We start from the raw sequence: 19,510 nt of genomic DNA, 5'->3' as shown, positions 1-19,510 counted from the left end.
GGCATAAAATTGAGAGGGTGCCTTGGGGCATTTTTCAAATGGTGATACCTTTCAGAAAAGCAATTAATCACTGAGAAGTATCAAAAGTTTTCATACCAAGATGTATGATTCTTAATACATATGCTCTTTTTAATACCTTTACATTCTGCATTCTTGAGCACTGAAGTGAGGACAAGGAAAGATTTCTGGATGCTCATTTTGATATAATTAGGAGGTCACTCAAAAAAAACAAATAATTACCACTTTTCCTGCTTTCCTAATGGTTTGGTATTTGGAAGGATTCATTGCCTTGGTGGACTTTTTAGTTTTCATCTTATCCATGACAGCATAAATAGCAAAGCAGAGCCTTGCCATCCTTGGCAGATCACAGACATTGATTTCAAACTCCAGCACTTCATTCCAAACGTGGTCACTTCTCCCAGATATTTCTGTGCTTACAATCGTTTTACAAAGGAGCTCCGTGCCATGGAAAAGACCAGCTCTAACATGAACCTGCCACAAAGAAATGAGAGATTAAGCTTGTCACAGAACCTACAGAATTCTGCATAGAATAATATACAGAACATACATACACATGAATTTCATCAAACAAACAACTAAACAGAATGAAGAAGCTGGCTAATTTTTTGATCACAAAATCTCCAGACAGAATCAATTTGGGCTTCTAAACAAGAAATGTCTGGGAGTTTTTTCAGCTTAAGAAAAAACTCACTTTTTATCTAAACTATTTCTAAAAATGTATAGAGGAAATACTGCTGACCATAACATCAGGAGTCACCTGTAATAATAATGACAACGTATGAAATTTCCAGGGTTTGTTTTGTCTTTAGTACCGAGAAACCAATAATACTAGGTATCTTGAACAGTGAAAACAAGGATCAGGAAAGGAGAAGGACAACTAGACTAAGAAGCTGGAGTTACTGGCACTGAAATCAACCCCATTACAGGTCAATGCTAAGAGGTTTTTCTATTCTTTCTTCATTTTTCTGTTTAATTTCTACATTTCTGTCAATAACATATACACAGAAAACTGCAGAGTGAAATGTGCCAGCTTCTTTCAGGTGGACTTCCAAAATACCAGTGTGTGACAGAGAGAGACAGAGAGAAAAATCCACAAATGTAATCTTTTTCGGTCAACACCAAAAAGAAGTTCTCAATGATAAATGTTAAATGTGTAAAAGTGATCTGATGTTTCAGGTTTCCTCCGCTCCTGAATCAACCTTCCCCACATTCCCTTTAAGCTGTCATGTTATTGCTGAGCATTGCAAAGGAGAGATATTAAATTTGATAGTGGTTCTGGGTAAAAAAAAATGTCACCTCTCTAATTCTATGACTTCTGATCCTGTTAATGTAAGAGATTGGAACCCATTTTTTTTCCTTTCATTCTAACATGCCCCTTTTACAAATGAAATGGTGTATACTGATGGGGTGGCCAAAGACAAGACAAAAGCAATTTCAATGTCATGTATTTGGAAAATGGGTGTTGGACTGCTGGGTGAGGTCACTCGTGCCCTAGGTGGATGTCCCCAGCCCAGCTCACTCTGGGGCACTGCTACCCAGCTGACAAATGTTTTGTTCCCCACTACAAACACTGCATTTGTGAACCTTGGTGGTGGTGGTTTCAGCAGAAATGGATGAATATTGGCTTATCCACAGCACAGTGGGGCTAAAGGAACAATGGCAGCGAATTAAATAGCCTTAGAATCAGGACTGGAAAACAAATACATTCTCAATAGTGACAATTCTGTAGCATGTAGACAGACAAGGCAGGGAAACATGCACAGGTTTGCAGGGTCACTGCATTCATTCTTGTTCTAGGTTACCCACAGGACTTTTAATTTTTCAAGACCAAAAAGCATTCAAAATACTAAATAACATTTAGATGGTGCCCAGAGGTGCCAATACAAAACAACTGCCTGTTTTTCCTGTTTCTTCTCAAGTTTAGAAAATACATTGATTGTTTTTCCCCTAAAAGCATACTGAAATTAACCAAAAGTCACTTTTCTAAACATGATAAAAACACCTTAGAAACTCCTGATAGCTATGTTGCTTCCAGAATCCACAAGGTCTTTTATCCTTCCTTTTAAAAACTTTAGACTCTACAGAACAGAGTTAAGAAGATATTTGGACTAGCTAAATAATGGCTTAGATAAAGAAGAGGGAAACATCTGGTTTTGCAGCCATCCATTTCCACAATCAGTGTCTCAGGTATTAGAATGTAACTATGGCTCATTTATCTGTAATGTCGAACTTCTTTATGGTGTTGACCAAAATGTAGGATTGCCAATTTACAAGGAGGTTGTAACGACAGTTTTGAATGAAAAAAATGAACCAATATCCTGAAAAAAGCATGAGAACAGCAAGTATCAATGGTTAACTGGGTATTTTCCTTATCTACAGGAGTGGCTACACAATTCACTGATTTCTAAAAGAAATAAAGGAGTTTAATTTTGTTCTACCTCACAGCCAAGTGTTTTGTAAGGCATTAAAGTAGCTGTGCAATAAATTCCCACGTGTTAACAACTTGTGGTCTGTACAGCAGTCAGTAGCCCAGTCATGTATATTTTTACAGGAAATGATACTCCAGCTTTGTGCTCCTCATGTGCAGAAAATAAAAGACAGATTGTAAAGAAGCACACAGTCCAAGTTTAGACATACAGGAATATATTCATGACTACAAAAATACCATGTTGCACTTTAAAACATTTAATATTTAATTCACTCTTTAAATAAGCTCATTTCACACCACTATCAGCACTTTAGAGAAACCATTTTTTAAAAAAATCAAATACCAATGAACACTTATGTCATACTGCCACAATGAGTGTAACGCTTCAATGCACATAGCCATCTTCAGGCAATAAAAAAATATTTTAGCAATAAAGCCAGATTTTGACCAATACTACCAATGCAATTGGGAATAAATAAAAATGCTGAAATCCAGTTAATTGAGCTCATTTAGCATTGAAAATCATTAAAATGATGAACAAAACGTCTTCTGATACCAGACACAGTTACTTACTTTGGCATTTTCTTCTGTGTTTAGTTTATTACCCTTTAGTAGAATAATCTTGAAAGGATTGGAAATATCCCACACACTCTGAGAAGAGAAACAAAGATACAAGTTCATTCTTCAACCCTTTAACACTGAAACCTCTTTTGTAAGCTAAGCATTTTAAGTAAAAATGTCAAATACAAACCAAAAAATGCAATTAAAAATATAAATTTGAAATCTTCAAAGACAAAATGGTTATCATAGCTACAAGAGGAGACAAAGTAAAAACTCAGTTGGAGGAGAGCTGGGGGTGAGAACACACATCATGTACTACATCCTGACAATTCAAAATTTATTGTTCATTCTGCAAAACTCCAGAGTGTGGAGTTTTTGATCTGCCCACACTTCTGTTTCTGAGGTAAATCTCCCAAACAACAGAAGGTTCTGAGTGGACACAGGTGACCTACACTGGAACTCAGAGGTCACAGCACAAATCCCAGGCACTGTGATTTATATCCCACGAGCCACTGTTCCCTTTGGGTCTCAGGCATTCTCCCCATGAACTTACAGTTGTTGCTCTCGTTTTTTTTGGTGGCAGAGGAAGAGGAAGGTTGGAGGATTTTCGGTTTATGGCAGCTTCTATGGCAATCATCTCCTGCTCACACATCTTCTTTATGGTGCAGCACTCCACCAGGGTCAGCTGGGGAAGGGTCCTGCTCATCACACAGTTGCGGATGTACTGCAAGCCCAGGGCAAACAGCTGTTAGCAGCCAGCACACTATTTCTACAGCAACTTCCAACCAAAGAAACAAAAAATTCATTACAGACATACAAAGGGAATGGTGCTCATGTGTTTTAAAACTGCAGAGAGCTGCAGGAGGGAGATGTTGCTGTTCAGTAATGGGATGGGAGGGATAGGAGGAAGCACCTTTGGCCAAGGCACTAGGGAATTGTTACAACAAGTTCCAAAATGCTCTGTGTACCTGGAACTGAATTAATGGGTGATCACCAAAGACATATTCCAGCCTTCCACTAACTTGCAGCACATAATCAGCAGGATCAACTTCCTCATCTTCTTTTCCATGGATAGTCAAACGTTTTCGGATTGCCAACTCATTCAGCTTGATGGGATTCATGTTAGGAGACACCTGGAAACTAAATACATCCTAACAAAACACAAGCAGAAGTACTGAAGGTCAAACTTGTCATAGGCAGACACACAAGGTTAAAACTTGTAGCACACATAATAAAACAGGTAGAAATAATAACTGTTAAATCCAGACTATTTTAACAGTTAAAGTATGTATGTTTAGTGCAATCAAAATAACAGACACCCTAAAAGCTATAAGATGTTAATTCCCAAACTTATATTATCAAAAGTACTTTTAAAAACATAGGCCTTTATCTGATTTAGCAGTGATTTAAAGATTCTAGAGCAACATATTGATCTAGAAGGCTGTATTTTGGAATGTTGAATGAGGGAGACAATAAATCACGATGCATTTCAAAGTATTTAGAAGCACTAAATGCATTAATTTTTCATCTTTCTGGCCACTAGCAAGTTATCCTCTAAGTACCACTGAACTCAGGAAAAAAGCTTCAAGTAAGAAAGTTGAAGAAACTGTGAATGTCATTTATGCAGAAAACCATCACCACTTTGAGAGGAGAGCAGAACAGAGGAGTAGCAGCCAACACCAGTAGCATTCTGAACACAACATGGAAAGACTGCATTTTTTAGAAAGTTTTTAATTAAAACCCTTAGGGGATATCAACCTATTTCCAAATTATCCCTAATTCTAATGTGTTCTAAAAAAGATGAAGGCAGGAAGCTGCTTTCTTCCATAAATTAAAAAGAAGGCTTAAATTAATTTCAAGTTCCTAAAGTACAAGATCTTCTGTGAAATCTTTCATCTCCCTCTATCTACCACATTATGCTTTATACAGGTTTATTTGCAAAAGTTGATTCAGGAGGTCCTGGGGTTTTGTTGTTTTATTTTTTTCAATAAAAACCACGCCCAGTTCTGAAGATGAGTGCACCCTAAACCCAGCTGCTAACAAACGTGAAGTGCTGTCACTTAGATTATTTTGAACGTGTGCTTTATTTATATAGACTGGTAAGAAGCCCCAATAGAACAAAAAAACTCTGCAGAGGTACACTAAATTAATTCAATTAATTCTGTGTTTTCTCAGTTTCTGCCTGGTTCATGACAGCTTCCCCCTTTCAGAAGGCTGCCACAGTGTGAAAGCTTTTTTCTTCTGCCTTAACTGCTGGTGGTAGACAGGGAATAACACTTTTTCTTCCCAGGAAGCTGATGCTCTCTGGCAGCTGCCCTGCTCCCCAGATGATCCCAACAGACATGTCACAGAGATGGGGAGCAGTCCCTCCTGCTCCAGAGACAGCCACAGAGCCCTTACAGCTCACCCACACCTTCCAGACAAAAAGTACTTTAATATTTCCTTCTCCCAATCTTGCAGCTGCAAAAAGTCCCCACACCTTCCTTTTTCATTCTCCTGGGATGACTGCAGTGCTCAGTGCAAGGAGTAAAGTCTGGAACAGAGTTTACTGCTCTAAAAAGCAGCACAGATTTGAACTGTTAATAGCTATGAAGGTCAGAGCTGGCAGCAGAAGCATTTGAAACATTTGAAATGTCAGCAGCCTAAGCTATTATAGTGGCAGGCAAATACATTCTGCACCAGAAAGAACTTTTGCACTGCTTTTGTCCTGTCAGCATATGCATATAGATGCAGTATTTAATCAAGGGCTGAAGATAATCTCACTCCTGAACAACACAAGTTCTCTGCTAAGCTGAAGAGGACTGGAAAATGTTTTGTCATAAAATACCTGTGCATCCAACATCAGCTTGGGTTACTGCTGATCAAATTTAGCTTTCACCTCTACATTTAATGTAGAAGCAGATTTGTGTACCATTTAAACCTCTGAAGTTTAAAAGGACAGTGCTAGAAATAATTCAGCTTTGTAACTAAAATCATCTGAATCATTAGAAAATCAGCCCCTTGCACCTGGGTCAAAAAGGACACCAAATCTAGCCTGATGTATTTACACACTTGTAAGATTTTTAAGGTTTCAATGCTGATCATTCATGGTAAACCAAAAGAACAGAGTGCAAGAAACGGTAATGGGAGTACTGGACACAAGAAGAGTCATAGCAACTTCAACATCATAAAAAACTGAAGCTAAAATATTTCAGGTTTTCCTGGTAGAAACTAAAGGGGGTTTTATTCTAAAAATAAACTATGGCTTTGTTAGCCTAAACGAAAAATTAACTCTAGGTCTCAGTGTTTTAGTTTTTCTATGTGCATACCTGGTAAAGGGAATTTTTTTTTTTTTTTTAAATAATTATTTCTCAATCTAATTAGCAGATCAACCCCAAAGATGTTCAGTGAGTCACATACAGAAACAAGTGTGTTGAATATGGTGCCTCTCAATTACCAGCAATCTCTGATGAATTGAGCTTAAAACTGAATGGAAAGAAAACACAGGAAGAGTTGGCCAAAAAAACGCCTGAACAACTTTGAATCACATTTTATATTTAAACAAATGTGAAGTAATATAGAAGATACAAGGTGTACATTTCACCTTTAGAAGCTGAACTCTAATTAGACTTTAGAAGTTCAATTAACCATAGAATTACATCCTCACTTTCTTTCAAGAGTCAAGGATCCTGGTGAAAGACTTTGCATTTTAAAGCAAACACCATAATGTAAGTGTTCTATTTCATTTATATCCTTGAGCAATCCATGCCAATTCAGACCTGGATCAAGAACAGTTCATGAAACATGATGAACAACCATTCCTACCTGGCAGTTATCAAAATGAACAGCCACTACAAGGTTTCCACTATAGAGCTTGTCTTGGAAGCTCTCTGGGATAACAGGATCCTGCTCTGGTGGGTAAGTATGCTTCAACCAGTCCATCCAGGAGAGACCCACAAGTGACTGAATCTTTTCCTCACTGATTCTCCTCATTTTAGCTCGGAAGTCATTCACCTCAGGATCTTGTAAAGCATCAAACTCATGGAGACCTAAAAGAATTCAAGGAAGCAAAAGGATACACAGCTGTACAAAAACTGCCCATCCCATTTAAACCATGTCACCCTAACTTAAAGCTAGTAATAAGTTTCCTTCAGACATCCCATCCAAAATGGGTGCTCACAGCTGAGCTGGGTTCTGCATTGTCCTGGGCATCAGTGGACTTCCATAGTTACTTGTATAATTCCCAGACAACCTGGCATGAGAGTTTATTTTAAACAAGAACCAATGTATCTCTTAGGTACTACGAAGTGGAAAATCCAACTTTACTCTGAGTTTAAGGCAGTTTGGAAAGTTTCAAGCCTCTCCTCACAAGAGCAAATTTTTTAAAAGCATAGTAAATGCACCATAAAGACCACAGAGCAGAAGTGCTTGCAAGCTATGGAGTTGTCTGAAAAATGACATAATCCTTTTAAATCTTGCTTAAAAGTCAAAAAAGAAAATCTTCTACTCAAGTCAAAATTACATGACTGAAATTTCTACCAATCCAAGACCAGTAAATTCCTTTCCCAAAGCATGTAAAGAAAGAATACACAGGGTAAGTCCTGCCTGACCAACTTGGTGGCCTTCTGTGATTGAGTGACATCAGTGGACAAGCAGATGTCTGTGGATGTCACCTGCATAGATATCTGTAAGGCCTTGGACATGGGCCCCATGATGTCCTTGTCTCTAAATTGGAAAGAGATGTATGGTGGACTGTTCAGTGGGTGTGAAATTAGTTGGATGGTCACATCCAGAGGGTCATGGTCAACATCTCAGAGTCCCAGTGGACATGAGTGACAAGTGGTGTCCCTCAGGGTATACCGGGACCAGTGTTAATAAACAGCTTCATTAAGGACATGGACAATGGATGGAGGGCACCCTCAGCAGAGCTGCAGATGACACCAAGCTGAGTGGCATGGTGACACACCCAAAGGATGAGATGCCAGCCAGAACCTGCACCATGCGGACACATGGGAACCCCACTGAGGTTCAACAAGACCAAAGACAAGGTCCTACACCCGAGTCATGGCAACCCCCAGTATCAATACAGGCTGGGGCATGAGCAGAAGGGGAGCAGCCCTGCCCAGAAGGATTTGGGGGTGCTGGTGGATGAGCAGGGGTGAGCAGGACATGACCTAGCCATGAGCACCTGGAGCCCAGAAAGGCAAACGTGTCCTGGGCTGCAGCACAAGCAGTGAGGGCAGGTTGGCAGGGGATTCTGTCCCTCTCTACTGCTCTGCTAAAGCTCACCTGCAGTGCTGCACCCAGCTCTGGGGCCCCCAGCATAAGGGGGACAGGGACCTCCAGGAGAAACTCCAGAGGAGGCCACAAACAGGCTCAGAGGGCTGGAGTGCCTGGAGAAAAGCAAGCCCTGGGGGAGTTTTTAAACTAAAAGAGGGTAGATTTAGATTAGATGTAAAGAAGAAATTTTTTACAAGGAGAGTGGTGAGGCACTGGCATCAGCTGTCCAGAGAGGTGGTGGATGCCCCATTCTGGACACAGTCAAGGTCAGACTGGACAGGGCTCTGAGCAGCCTGGTCTGGCTGAACGTGTCCCTGCCCATGGCAGGGGGGTGGAAAGAGATGACCTTTAAAAAGGTCCCTCTCAACCCACATCATCCCATGTTCCTGTGATACAATGGAAAGCTGTGACTTTTTGGTACTTCAGGATGTGTAGGGCCTGCAAGTGTCTTTATCTCTACTCATGAACTTCGAAGGACATTGTACAAATTACACAAAGCACCCAGCACCTTTTGAGAACAAAGCACTAAGTTTAGAAGCTCAGACAAGAACACATTTTTTTCTCTGCTAAGGTATAGAATAGGGGCTGCATAAGGCAGGGTTTCACACAGCTCTGATAAACCAAATATTCAATCACAGAATGTGAATCTCTGTGAATCTGTCAGGATCTGTCTGAATGGTTAAACTGACCAACTGTTCCCATTGTCAGCTCTAACAAATAGGCAGACAGTGTACTGCTGAAATCTAAACAAAACCTGCAGTCTTTATAAGAGACCTAACAATGGCTCATTGTTTTAAAACAAGAGGTATGACCTCATATGACCCTGTCAATCTTGATTGTATAACCAAGCAGAGTAGATTTGAAAGCTGAAAATTCTGAAATAACATCAAGAATAAGTTACTGTGAAACCTTTAAAAATAGCTTTTCATTGTTCAATGAAAATCAGTATCACAATTGAGAGTAAAAACAAGAATCATTGTCAACCAACTCAACACCACATATAATAAAATCATAACAATTTCTAGTTCCTTCTGAGTATCCAGTTTGCTGGTAGGTTATGATAACACTGCTCAACTATTATACTTCACTTTGTAAAAATAATAACATATATTTTCTCCTCATCTACAAAATAAAATTTGTTTCTGATTGATGTAGCAATATAACATTGAAATACAATACAGAAAGTAGCTTTAAACAACTTTCATGTGCTTCATCTTGAGCATTTAAATTCTTTCCAACTGTACCAGTATTTGTTTGACAAAGGGAAATACTGATTTTTTTTTTTCATAAATCCACTCCTACCTACTCAGTTAAGATCCTCATACACAACAAAGTTTAACCTCATTTAAAAAAAATTAAATGGAAATACCTTTGCCTATAAGGACACCTATTTTGGAATCCAACTTTTCTCCTGGATCACAGTTCCTTGTCACTAGTTTAAGGACTGGAAGAAAGGGTCTAACATCACAAAGTCTCCGTGTTTCATCCTCTAATTCTTCATGTACAGCAGTCTGATTCACACATGAGAACATGTAAGAGTCAATCTCCATGAGGAGATGAAAGAGTGGGTAGGAATGTGCCTGCTTCCATAACAACTGCAATGAAAACAAAGAATTACATTTTTTAAAATCTCTAGAAAACAAGGACATATCTTAAGGCATTGAAGGTAACATTCATTTCCATTTATGCTCCCAAAACACGTTTGTTAACTTGGTTAATTTTTATCACTATACATCATTATATGTTTATTTGTCTCACTTTTAGTCTCTACTTTTCCAGGATAGACCTCTGTAGTTAGCATCAGCATTCCTTTTCTCTGGAAAACAGCTAAATATCAACAGTACATGCTTATGGCATGTCAAGTTTCCATGTGCAACAAGTAGCAAGAAAACCAGACAGCTTAGTTCAAATCCGTTACTGCTGTCACTTACACATTTGTTTTTAAATTCTTTATCACTTGAAATCACTTATTATATTAGGAAGGTTAGTCTGTGTTGTGATTCATTCACTGCCTCATTCCTCAGTAACTTTTCCCAATGTCCTCACACGGCCATTATCTAACCAAAGGACAGTAGATTGTTTTTTAGTATCTGTGGTCATTTCATTATGTTCTCCCCTTCCTTTCATTTGGATATTCCCTCACATTTTAAGGGATGCTCCAATTTGTACAAAACCTTTAAGAGAAGGCAGACATAGTTTTTAAAACAATTATCTTTGGTGTCAGTCAACAAAAGCAGGAGCCCAATTTGTCACTTCTGCACTAAAAATCTAATCAGAGAAATGTTAGATCAGCAAACAATAGACTACCAATGTGTTAGAAAAAGGTTCAGAGTAGCAACACAGCATTAATACAGAGCTGTTAGAATAATCTCTGCTGAACTGTAACTTCCCAAACCTTGCCCTCTGCCCAAACTCCCCCACTTCTTTATCAGTCAATCTGCTGGGCACGTGCTTTCAGTACCTCATTTCTATGCCTGCTAAAATTCATAACTCGATTTGCCAGAGGGCATGTCAAAATCAGAACCAGCTCTCATTCCAAACCTAAGTGAACTGCCCCTTTGGTGTTACCTGTTTAATCTGAGATATGGTGGCATCTCGAGGGACATCCAGGTTGATGTAGATTCCAGTGGGCAACAGGAAGTCCACAGATATTGAGCCATCAGCACCAATCTGTGAATCCACTGCCCAGATGTCAAGGCTGTCTGTCACGGCAGGAGGCATTATGGAATCTCAATAATATCATAACCACATGGCCCTGGGGGAAAAAAACCCTAAAATTCAATATACTTAACCTCCTATAATTAGACACACATTTTAAAGTCTTTGGAAGGTTTACATAAGCCTGCTTTGTACAGCTCAGCTTACAAGTCTGAGGTCTCTAATGCCAGTATTGCAAACACATAAGCATAGTTTTACTCATTAATGTTATTTAATATAATAAAAGTATTTGCCTGACAAAGCAATAATGTTGAGATGTTTATACCATTAAAACTAAGAAATAAGAGGAAAAAAAATTAGAAATTAGCTGAAACAAAGTTAGAAATTAATTTCAAGTTCGCTCTAAAATTTTACCTGTGTAAAAAAAACACAACCAAAATAAACTGGGATGAAGAATGTCAATATTTCATATGAAAACTCATGATCAGTTTCATAATTTTATTTTTTGCAAATTTCCTGTTTGCTGTTCATGAATGTGGTCAGTGACATTCAATTTTAAAACCTGTCTTAACAGCAGGAAAGAAATTTTCAACTCTACTAGAAAGTGCCCTTCTTCTCTAAAGACACTTATCTCAATTTGTTTTCACCCTTTGAGAATGATCACTGAACTCCACCCACTGTGGGAACTGCACCCACTGCAGGGTAGGAAGAAACCCTGCCCATGATCTTCAGCTCACTCCTCTGCTCCCCCTGAGTGTTTGTCTCTATTTCAGCACGTTTTTATTTACTCCTAATGCAACCACCAGATTTTCTGACCTTCCAATCTTTTTTTTGATTACCACTCTCGAAAGCCGAGCTTTCCCTTCAGCCATGGCTCACTGAATCATTTACCTTCCTCAGCATCCAGACAATGCTCTCCAGCTGCCAAAACGATGGGAAGCATTGCAAAACACCATTATAAAGCCCTTTAACAGACAAGTTACCCCTACATCTTTTGAATTCTTGTTGGACAGCACAAGATGTGGGAAACCACCCTTTGTAACAGAAAATGTCAGAATGGTCAACTCCACTCGCAGCTTTCCCATATTTCAATTAGTCCTTCCCTTCCCCACAAGAAATAATAGATTATGCCAGCAGCACAAAAATCAACTTGCCAGTTCAAAGCTGCCTTGGCTATTTGACAACAAACTCCATCCCACCTCTAACTGCCACATAAATACACTGAATAACAAGACCCAAATAATTCCAACACCTTTCCATCTGGCCTTAGCAAAGCTGTGAGGACCAGCACATCTTGTAACCACACTAATGCATGAATCATTTCAAATCTTTTTGTACTAGATAAAAATACAGCAGAGTTTTCATTAATGCCAAATAAAACACCTTCAAATTTCAGAAAGCATAAGTATATAAGGAAAAATATTTTTTCTCAATAGAAGCAGGAATTAGGGATTTCCTACCATCATCAGTATCAAATAATAGTTTTACCACCATTATGTCCACATTTTCCCCAAACAAAGTCCACTACACTGAGCAGATTGAATTAAAGCAAAAATAATTGGATGTGGTGGTGTGGTAAAAATAACAAATCAGATATGAAGGTACTTGATATGAATTACCACAGTTTACAAATCCATCCAAACATCAAGTTCAGCACGAACTCTAAGCTGTCTAAAGGAAAGAAATAAAATGTTTCCCCATCATTGCACCCAGTACAGACTTCATTAATGGAATAACACAGCATCTATCAAAAAAACCAAACTCATACAAAATGTGTAATTCCTCATCACCAATCAGTATATTTTCCACAAGCTACTACATTATTGGGATACTACTTATTTTCCTCCATCCAGTTACTTGTACTCATAAAATGCTGGATGCAATTCTGTTCTAACTGTAATTAGAACTCAGCAAAAAATAATAATACTATACATTTTTCATGTTTGGATGCACATATTTGCAGTTATTTTCTGTGGTCATGAGGGTAAAATAAAGAGGTATTTCCATTGCAAAGTGTTACCTGGACAGGTACAGCAGCAAGGAAATCTGTTTTATGTAGTTATTTTGTATACAGTTCATTCCTGCTTTAATCCATTGTATCTTTACTATTTTCATCCTCTTTCAGACGCTTTTCACAGTTGCAGTTGTTGAAACCACTTTAGTGCATCAACAAGAGTTTAAAACGTTCAAAGAAACAAGACTTAAAAATGCTGCTCCATATCCTGGAGCCCAGACACCACAACACAGAGTTACAAAGTTCTTGTACTAGGTTATAATTACAGATTTCCAGCACAGACACCAGAATCTTTTAAAATTCCATTTGCATTTTCAATTAAAAAGGGAAGAGAAGCCATCTTGCCAATCTGAGCATGCTGAGGAGCTATTCTTGCTTTCAGGCACTTACTTAATACTTCCTTCCTCAAGGAAGCAGGTCAGTGTGTTTTGCAGCCAGCACTCTGTTTCTGCCCCAAGAGCTGACATCACAGGGGGAGAGAGAACCAGATTTGATCCTGAGAAACACAAGACTGCCAGCCCACAGCAGCTCTGGGGATGAGTCATGGCCCCAACTGGGACATGTGTGGTGGCACTGGTGACTAACTAACAATATCACATCTAGGAACTGAAACAAAGGCAAAAAGCCATCTGGATTGGGAGCAACAGCACCAGAGACATTTTAAACAACTTCCAGCTAAAGGAAAAAAACAACAATTCAAATAATAATAAAAAGCTATTTCAGGCTGTTAACCTCATTGCTATTCCTGCCCACTGCCACATCAACAACAACCTCACATTACAAAAGAAGGAAGTAATTAAACCAGCACTTAACCTTGGCTCCTCAAGTGTCTAATCAATGACTTAGAATTTCACAGGAGTAAAGCCCAATACAAAACGCCTAAGGCACAGGTAGTACTGACAGACTGCACTCAAACCTTCTCATGTAAAGTGTAAGTTTTCTTTAACCTGCAAATTCCAGATTCATATGTATGTGCCCACACACTCACCCTCTTTATCAATTTGTATTTTAATATTCCAGTGGTTCTGCCAGAGCTGCTTATACTAATGGAAAGAAATGGAACACAGATGAGTAAAACACCTGCAGAAAACAGAAATTTATCACTCATCTTTGCATTTATATATATAATATACACAAAGAAGCCCTGAAAGAGGATTTCTCAATTGGGTGTTGCTGTTGTGGTTTTTAAAGGACTTGCCATCTCTAGGCAGATAAAAGAATTTGCTGTGGTGCTAACAGCCTCATTCCAGAAGCCAGGAGACCTTACAGCTTTCCCTTCACCTCCCAGCAAAGGTACATCTCATCATTTAATCAAAGGGACAACTTGAAAGGAAAAAAGGAAAAAACACATAAATAAAAGGGGTACCAGAGGCAGGCTGCTTATCCATTGAGTTCTAAAATAGTTTAAGGACAGACACAGTCAAAAGTAAGCTGCACATATTTTTATGTGAATTGCAGCCCACTCATGTTTTGCCCCTAACCAAAACAGAACTAAAATCATAAATCTTGGGTTAACAAAACCCAGGCATTCAGAAAACCCCCAGGAGTTCAACACTTACTCTTTAGACTAAAGGATCAGTAGGATTTCAGAAGCTGTGGTTATATGTTGGGGCTATGTTCTCTTTCTAAATTACCCAGCCATTTTCCTGAAGGCAGGCAAGACTATCTTGTGCCAAGCTCAAATCCATCCTGACTCCTTCAGGACATTGCTGAGAGCCCAGGACCACCCAGCTGCAAAGGCTTCCCACCACTGCAGCCAGAGCTGGTGAAATCAATTTTACCTGTGCTGGGCAGTTAAGCTGCACATGTACAGAAATTAAATCAATTTTACCTGTGCTGGGCAGTTAAGTTGCACATGTACAGGAATTAAATCCAGGAGGTGCAAATATCTGACATCAGACAGTGGCAACCAAGGAGATCCAAAGGATAAGCATGGGAGGGAGTTTGTAAGGTTATCCTGAAATTAAGAGGTGCCCAAGAACATGCTCAAAGAGAGTCTGGAGCACTGCAAGGAATGAGATATGGAGCAACAATGCAAAGAACTCTCCTTTGAAAATAATTTATCAGCAAAAGACTTAGACATTAAAAAGCACCAAATCCACTTGAATTGTCAACACTCAGCATTTATCTGCGTCAGATAAGTTCTTCTAAAATCAGCTTTTTGAAGAATGCAGCAATTATGAAAACTCACAGTGTCATTAAATCCTTTACTTCTGAACTCACCACAAATCCCCTATCACTCATCCTCTGAGATCTGTTTTTCTATTGTTAAAAGAACACCAACATAAACTCCAATGCAACGTTCAGTGTTTTATCTTGAACTATAATCCAGAAGAATACTAATAAAACACAAGCAAAAGTAGCTGCAAAGAAGGTGGTAATTACAAATGCACATATAATGCAGCGTCAGAGGAAAATTTTGATCTCCCATAGCATTTATTTTCCTGAGAACCAAGACTTTGGAAAAGTCTTTAGAAGAGCTATCTCACATCTCAAATTATGTCACCCACCCCTGAAATGTGGTCAGTTCTCTCACAATGAAATCAGTATGCTATCATCCCAAACAGATGGCAACAATCTGGAGGAGAGGATCATTTATATATTACAAGTAATTTTCCTTAAGAAGTAAGTTTTGTTTACACCACCTCTTCTAAACACAGGTGCATTTTAAGTGCATGTAAATATCTACAGCTCAAGTAAAATCTAAAGCTGGATTAACTCTTTTCACTAAGCCCATTAATATTTACATAAAAGTCAAATATCAGAAGCTAATTTATTTTGGATATGCAAAAACTAAGGGCACTCTGCTTATCCAGATTTTTGCTTTATGCAATAAGTTGTTACAACTGTTTAGCACCACATCCAAGACAATCATCACTGTGATCAATACGGCTCTTTATCTACTGCTTGCTCTGCCATGTGGCAGCCAAGGGGCTAAAAAAAACCAAAAGTCTTGCAGTAGTGAAAAGGGCCACCCCATACAGATACACAAGAGCAGTGTTTAAACAGTCTCTTACTGTCCAGAACAGACAAGATGACAATCTAACTACAGTCATTTTCTAGGAAACAGCAGCAGCACATCACGTAGTCTAAGTAGGAGAAACACTAAGAACATATACAATACAATTATTGTAATGGTTTTTCTAACCATGTAAACATCTAGTACTATAAAAAGATGAGCAAGCCATAAATTAAATATTTGAGAAGAAACAAGGGAAAAGAACCTAGTAGAAAGATGGAAAAGGAGTCTGAATACAAGCATTAGATCAGGGCCAGTTCACAGCTCTGTAGCACTACATCCTCTTCTGTTCCTCAGTCTGTACCAAGTTCCCGGGAGCTGTTCTGGAGCCCAGGACAGTGTCTGAGAGCTGCCTGGGACTGCCACAGGCTGTGACAGGGGCACTTCGGGCATCAGCTCAACCCTCTCCCCTCACCATCCCTGTTCCATCCCCTCATCACCACTGTTCCATCCCCTCACCATCCCTGTTCCATCCCCTCACCATCCCTGTTCCAACCCCTCATCACTCCTATTCCACCCCTTCATCACCCTTGTTCCATCCCCTCATCATCCCTGTTCCACTCCCTCATCGCTCCTGACTCATTCCATCCCCTCATCACCCCTGTTCCTTCTCCTCATTGCTCCTATCCCACCCTATCCCCTCATCAGTCCCATTCCATCCCCTCATCACTCCCACCCTATTAACCCTGTTCCATCCCCTCATAGCTCCCGTTTAATTCACCTGCCCTCAGGGCAGCTCTCTCTGAGGGAGTGCGGCACTCTCTCTCTCTCTCCCTCAGGGCAGCTCTCTCTCTCTCTCCCTCAGGGCAGCTCTCTCTCTCTCTCTCCCCCCCTCAGGGCAGCTCTCTCTCTCTCTCTCTCTCTCTCTCTCTCTCTCTCTCTCTCTCTCCCCCTCAGGGCAGCTCTCTCTCTCTCTCTCCCTCTCTATCCCCGAGGGCAGCCCACAGCCAGAGCAGCACTGTTCAGCTTTTCCGCTTCCCGGCCGTCCCTCCCATCCCGCGGCAGCCCCACAATGGAAATCCCGGGGAACAAACACGTCCAGTTTGCACGGGCCGGGAGCAGCCTCAGGCTGGAGCAGCGGGCCCGCCCGGAGCGGGGTGTGGCGAGACAGGGCCTCACCTACACAGGGGCACAGGGCGGCACTGGGCTTAACGAGGAATCACAATCACCACTTTGGCAGAGACCTTGGGGATCATCGGGTCCAACCCCTTCCCTAAAACCTCAACTAAGCCATGGCACCGAGTGTCACATCCAGGCTTTTTTAAACACATCCAGGGATGGTGACTCCACCCCCTCCCCGGGCAGACTATTCCAGTACTTTATCACTCTTTCAGTAAAAACTTTTTCCTAACATCCAGCCTATATTTCCCTTGGTGCAGCTTAAGACCGTGTCCTCTCCTTCTGTAAGCTGCCACCTGGAAAAGAGACCAACCCTGACCTGAGTACAACCACCTTTCAGGGAGTCGTAGCGAGTGAATTGCACCGAGGTTTGGTTAAAACTTTAATGTGACAGGAGCACACCTGCTCCAACATGAGATACTAAAAACTGCGTTTACTGTTCACTCTTCCTCGGTCACACAGGACCAGTAATGACCCTTTTAAACCAGATCCCATGCACTGGTAACAAAAATGTGGTCTGTGTGCCACTGCAGACCACAGAAACCCTTGCAGACTGTGCCATGACAATTCTCATTTAGCCCTAAAGTGTGAACCCACTTAAGGTTCTTGCCTTCTACAGCTGCACAGGTGAATTTCTATCCCAATGGCTTCCAAATCTTAAAATGCAATCAACTTGATGATAAATACCTAAATCAGCAGAGTGGAGATCTTTCCACTCCACAAACGTCATGGGTATCTATCCACAATAGCGAAGATTTTAAGAGCTCAAGACATGCACAAAGTAGACTGGAAAGTTACTGTTAAAGATCATGTGCTACTATAAATACTGCCCAGCAGTTAGTTCAACTGCCACATGAGCTGGCCCTATGGAATGGAAAATTAAATGTCCGTTTAGTCAGGGTTCCTCCAGAAATCAGAATAAAAATATCACCATTTAGTTTTCTAAAAATATCTATAGAAAATATGAAAGGCCTTTTTCAAAGGCCTCCTTCCCTCACAGTGCTCACACTGGCACCAAGAGTGGTCTTCCAGCCATCAAGTCTAGATTCTCTCTCATTCTCCTCATGAAATACAGCTAATTTTTCACAAAGATTATTTTATTAGGGTTTTTTATCCCAGATCCCTGAGTATTTTGCCTGTTATTCTCCTGTAGTTTTATTCCTCTGGTGTGCCCATAGCATTTATGCACCAGGTTTTAAAAACTGAAGTCAGGATTTTAAACCCACTGTGATTGCAGTTTCCACTCAGATATTAATGCCTCTAAATAAAAGTGGCCCAGTTTTCAAGAAATGCTGAGCACCTGAATTTGCAATTGACTTACACAGGACTCAGAGATATGAAAAAAATGCAGACATGTTAACTGGTCACAAATTAAAATTTAATTTAATTTTAAGTAACTTCATTTGAACAGATGGTTAGGTTTTAAGAAAACTGTCCTACAGTTCAATGAAAGTAGAATTTAAAAACTAACTGTGAATGAAATTGTCTTCAGAATTTTCTTCCTGGAAAACAAGTCTACATAAAAGAGAACGACACTACTAAAATGGTATTCCAGACTCAAAAGAACTTACAGACTTGGCTTGAACAATGAGGATAGAAGGAAAATTTTACTTCCTCTTACTTTATACTCAGGCAAATACACACATCTGCTGCTCCCTCTAAACAATATTCATGATGAACTGAACAAGTGAATAAAACTTAAGTCCCAGGCTTCTGACAATTCACAGGCAGCACGTAATTCATGATGAGCACAAAACCAGCTTCTCACAGCTAATTCACAGCCATCCTCTACTCTACCTTGAAATCACTGCATAGAGACATGAAAATATAAAGAGTTTCAGGCCATCCTTTTGAATGGTGCAAGTAAAGTGAGTTGCAGGGAAAAGAAAAACTCCTTTCACATTTCAATATTGCTGTATGAAATTGTCTTTGGAAGCATCCAATCACTGGATCATACTGAAGCGGGGGACACTATGATAAAACATTCCCTTTCAACTAGCAGTTCTGCATGGTTGAGGAGGAAGGACTAGAAAGGAATGGAAGAAAACAGCACATTAGAAAAGCACTGTCATATGAGTAACAGCTCATTTGACACCCAGACCAAGAGAGACAGGGAGAGAAAAGCTCAAAGGAAAAAAAGCCCAGGCCAGTTATTCAGTATTTTATATCAACAGGACTGTGAGAAAACATCTGGTAGAAACACCTTTAGAAGAATCTGTAAACAGCTCTCTTAGATATTTAGGAAAACTTTCAATAGCAGCAGGCAGAGTGGGCCCTGACACAAGGGGCAATGCATTTGTATAGCCCACTCCAGGACAGAAAGGTGAAACTGAAGATTTGGGAAAAGATTCGAGCTGATGAGTTCACAACCCAGGTAACTCCCTTCTGACCCTGCACAGCACTGTGGATACTTCATGAACTAGAGGGAGTG

At 39.9% G+C, this 19,510-nt stretch overlaps 1 protein-coding gene across 1 annotated transcript in view; it reads right to left on the bottom strand.

Moving 5' to 3' along the window:
• Positions 1-19,510, bottom strand: part of PIK3CB (phosphatidylinositol-4,5-bisphosphate 3-kinase catalytic subunit beta) — a 68,086-nt gene that overhangs the window by 25,528 nt on the left and 23,048 nt on the right. Inside the window, 7 exon segments of the mRNA XM_056498727.1 lie at positions 241-492; positions 3,023-3,100; positions 3,564-3,734; positions 3,979-4,161; positions 6,815-7,038; positions 9,639-9,864; positions 10,838-11,040. Of these exon segments, the coding sequence (XP_056354702.1) occupies positions 241-492; positions 3,023-3,100; positions 3,564-3,734; positions 3,979-4,161; positions 6,815-7,038; positions 9,639-9,864; positions 10,838-10,990 (1,287 nt within the window). The 5' untranslated portion in view covers positions 10,991-11,040.

Source organism: Oenanthe melanoleuca, chromosome 9 (assembly GCF_029582105.1).
Source record: "Oenanthe melanoleuca isolate GR-GAL-2019-014 chromosome 9, OMel1.0, whole genome shotgun sequence".
NCBI lineage: Eukaryota > Metazoa > Chordata > Aves > Passeriformes > Muscicapidae > Oenanthe > Oenanthe melanoleuca.
This window is presented reverse-complemented; position numbering and strand designations above follow the sequence as displayed.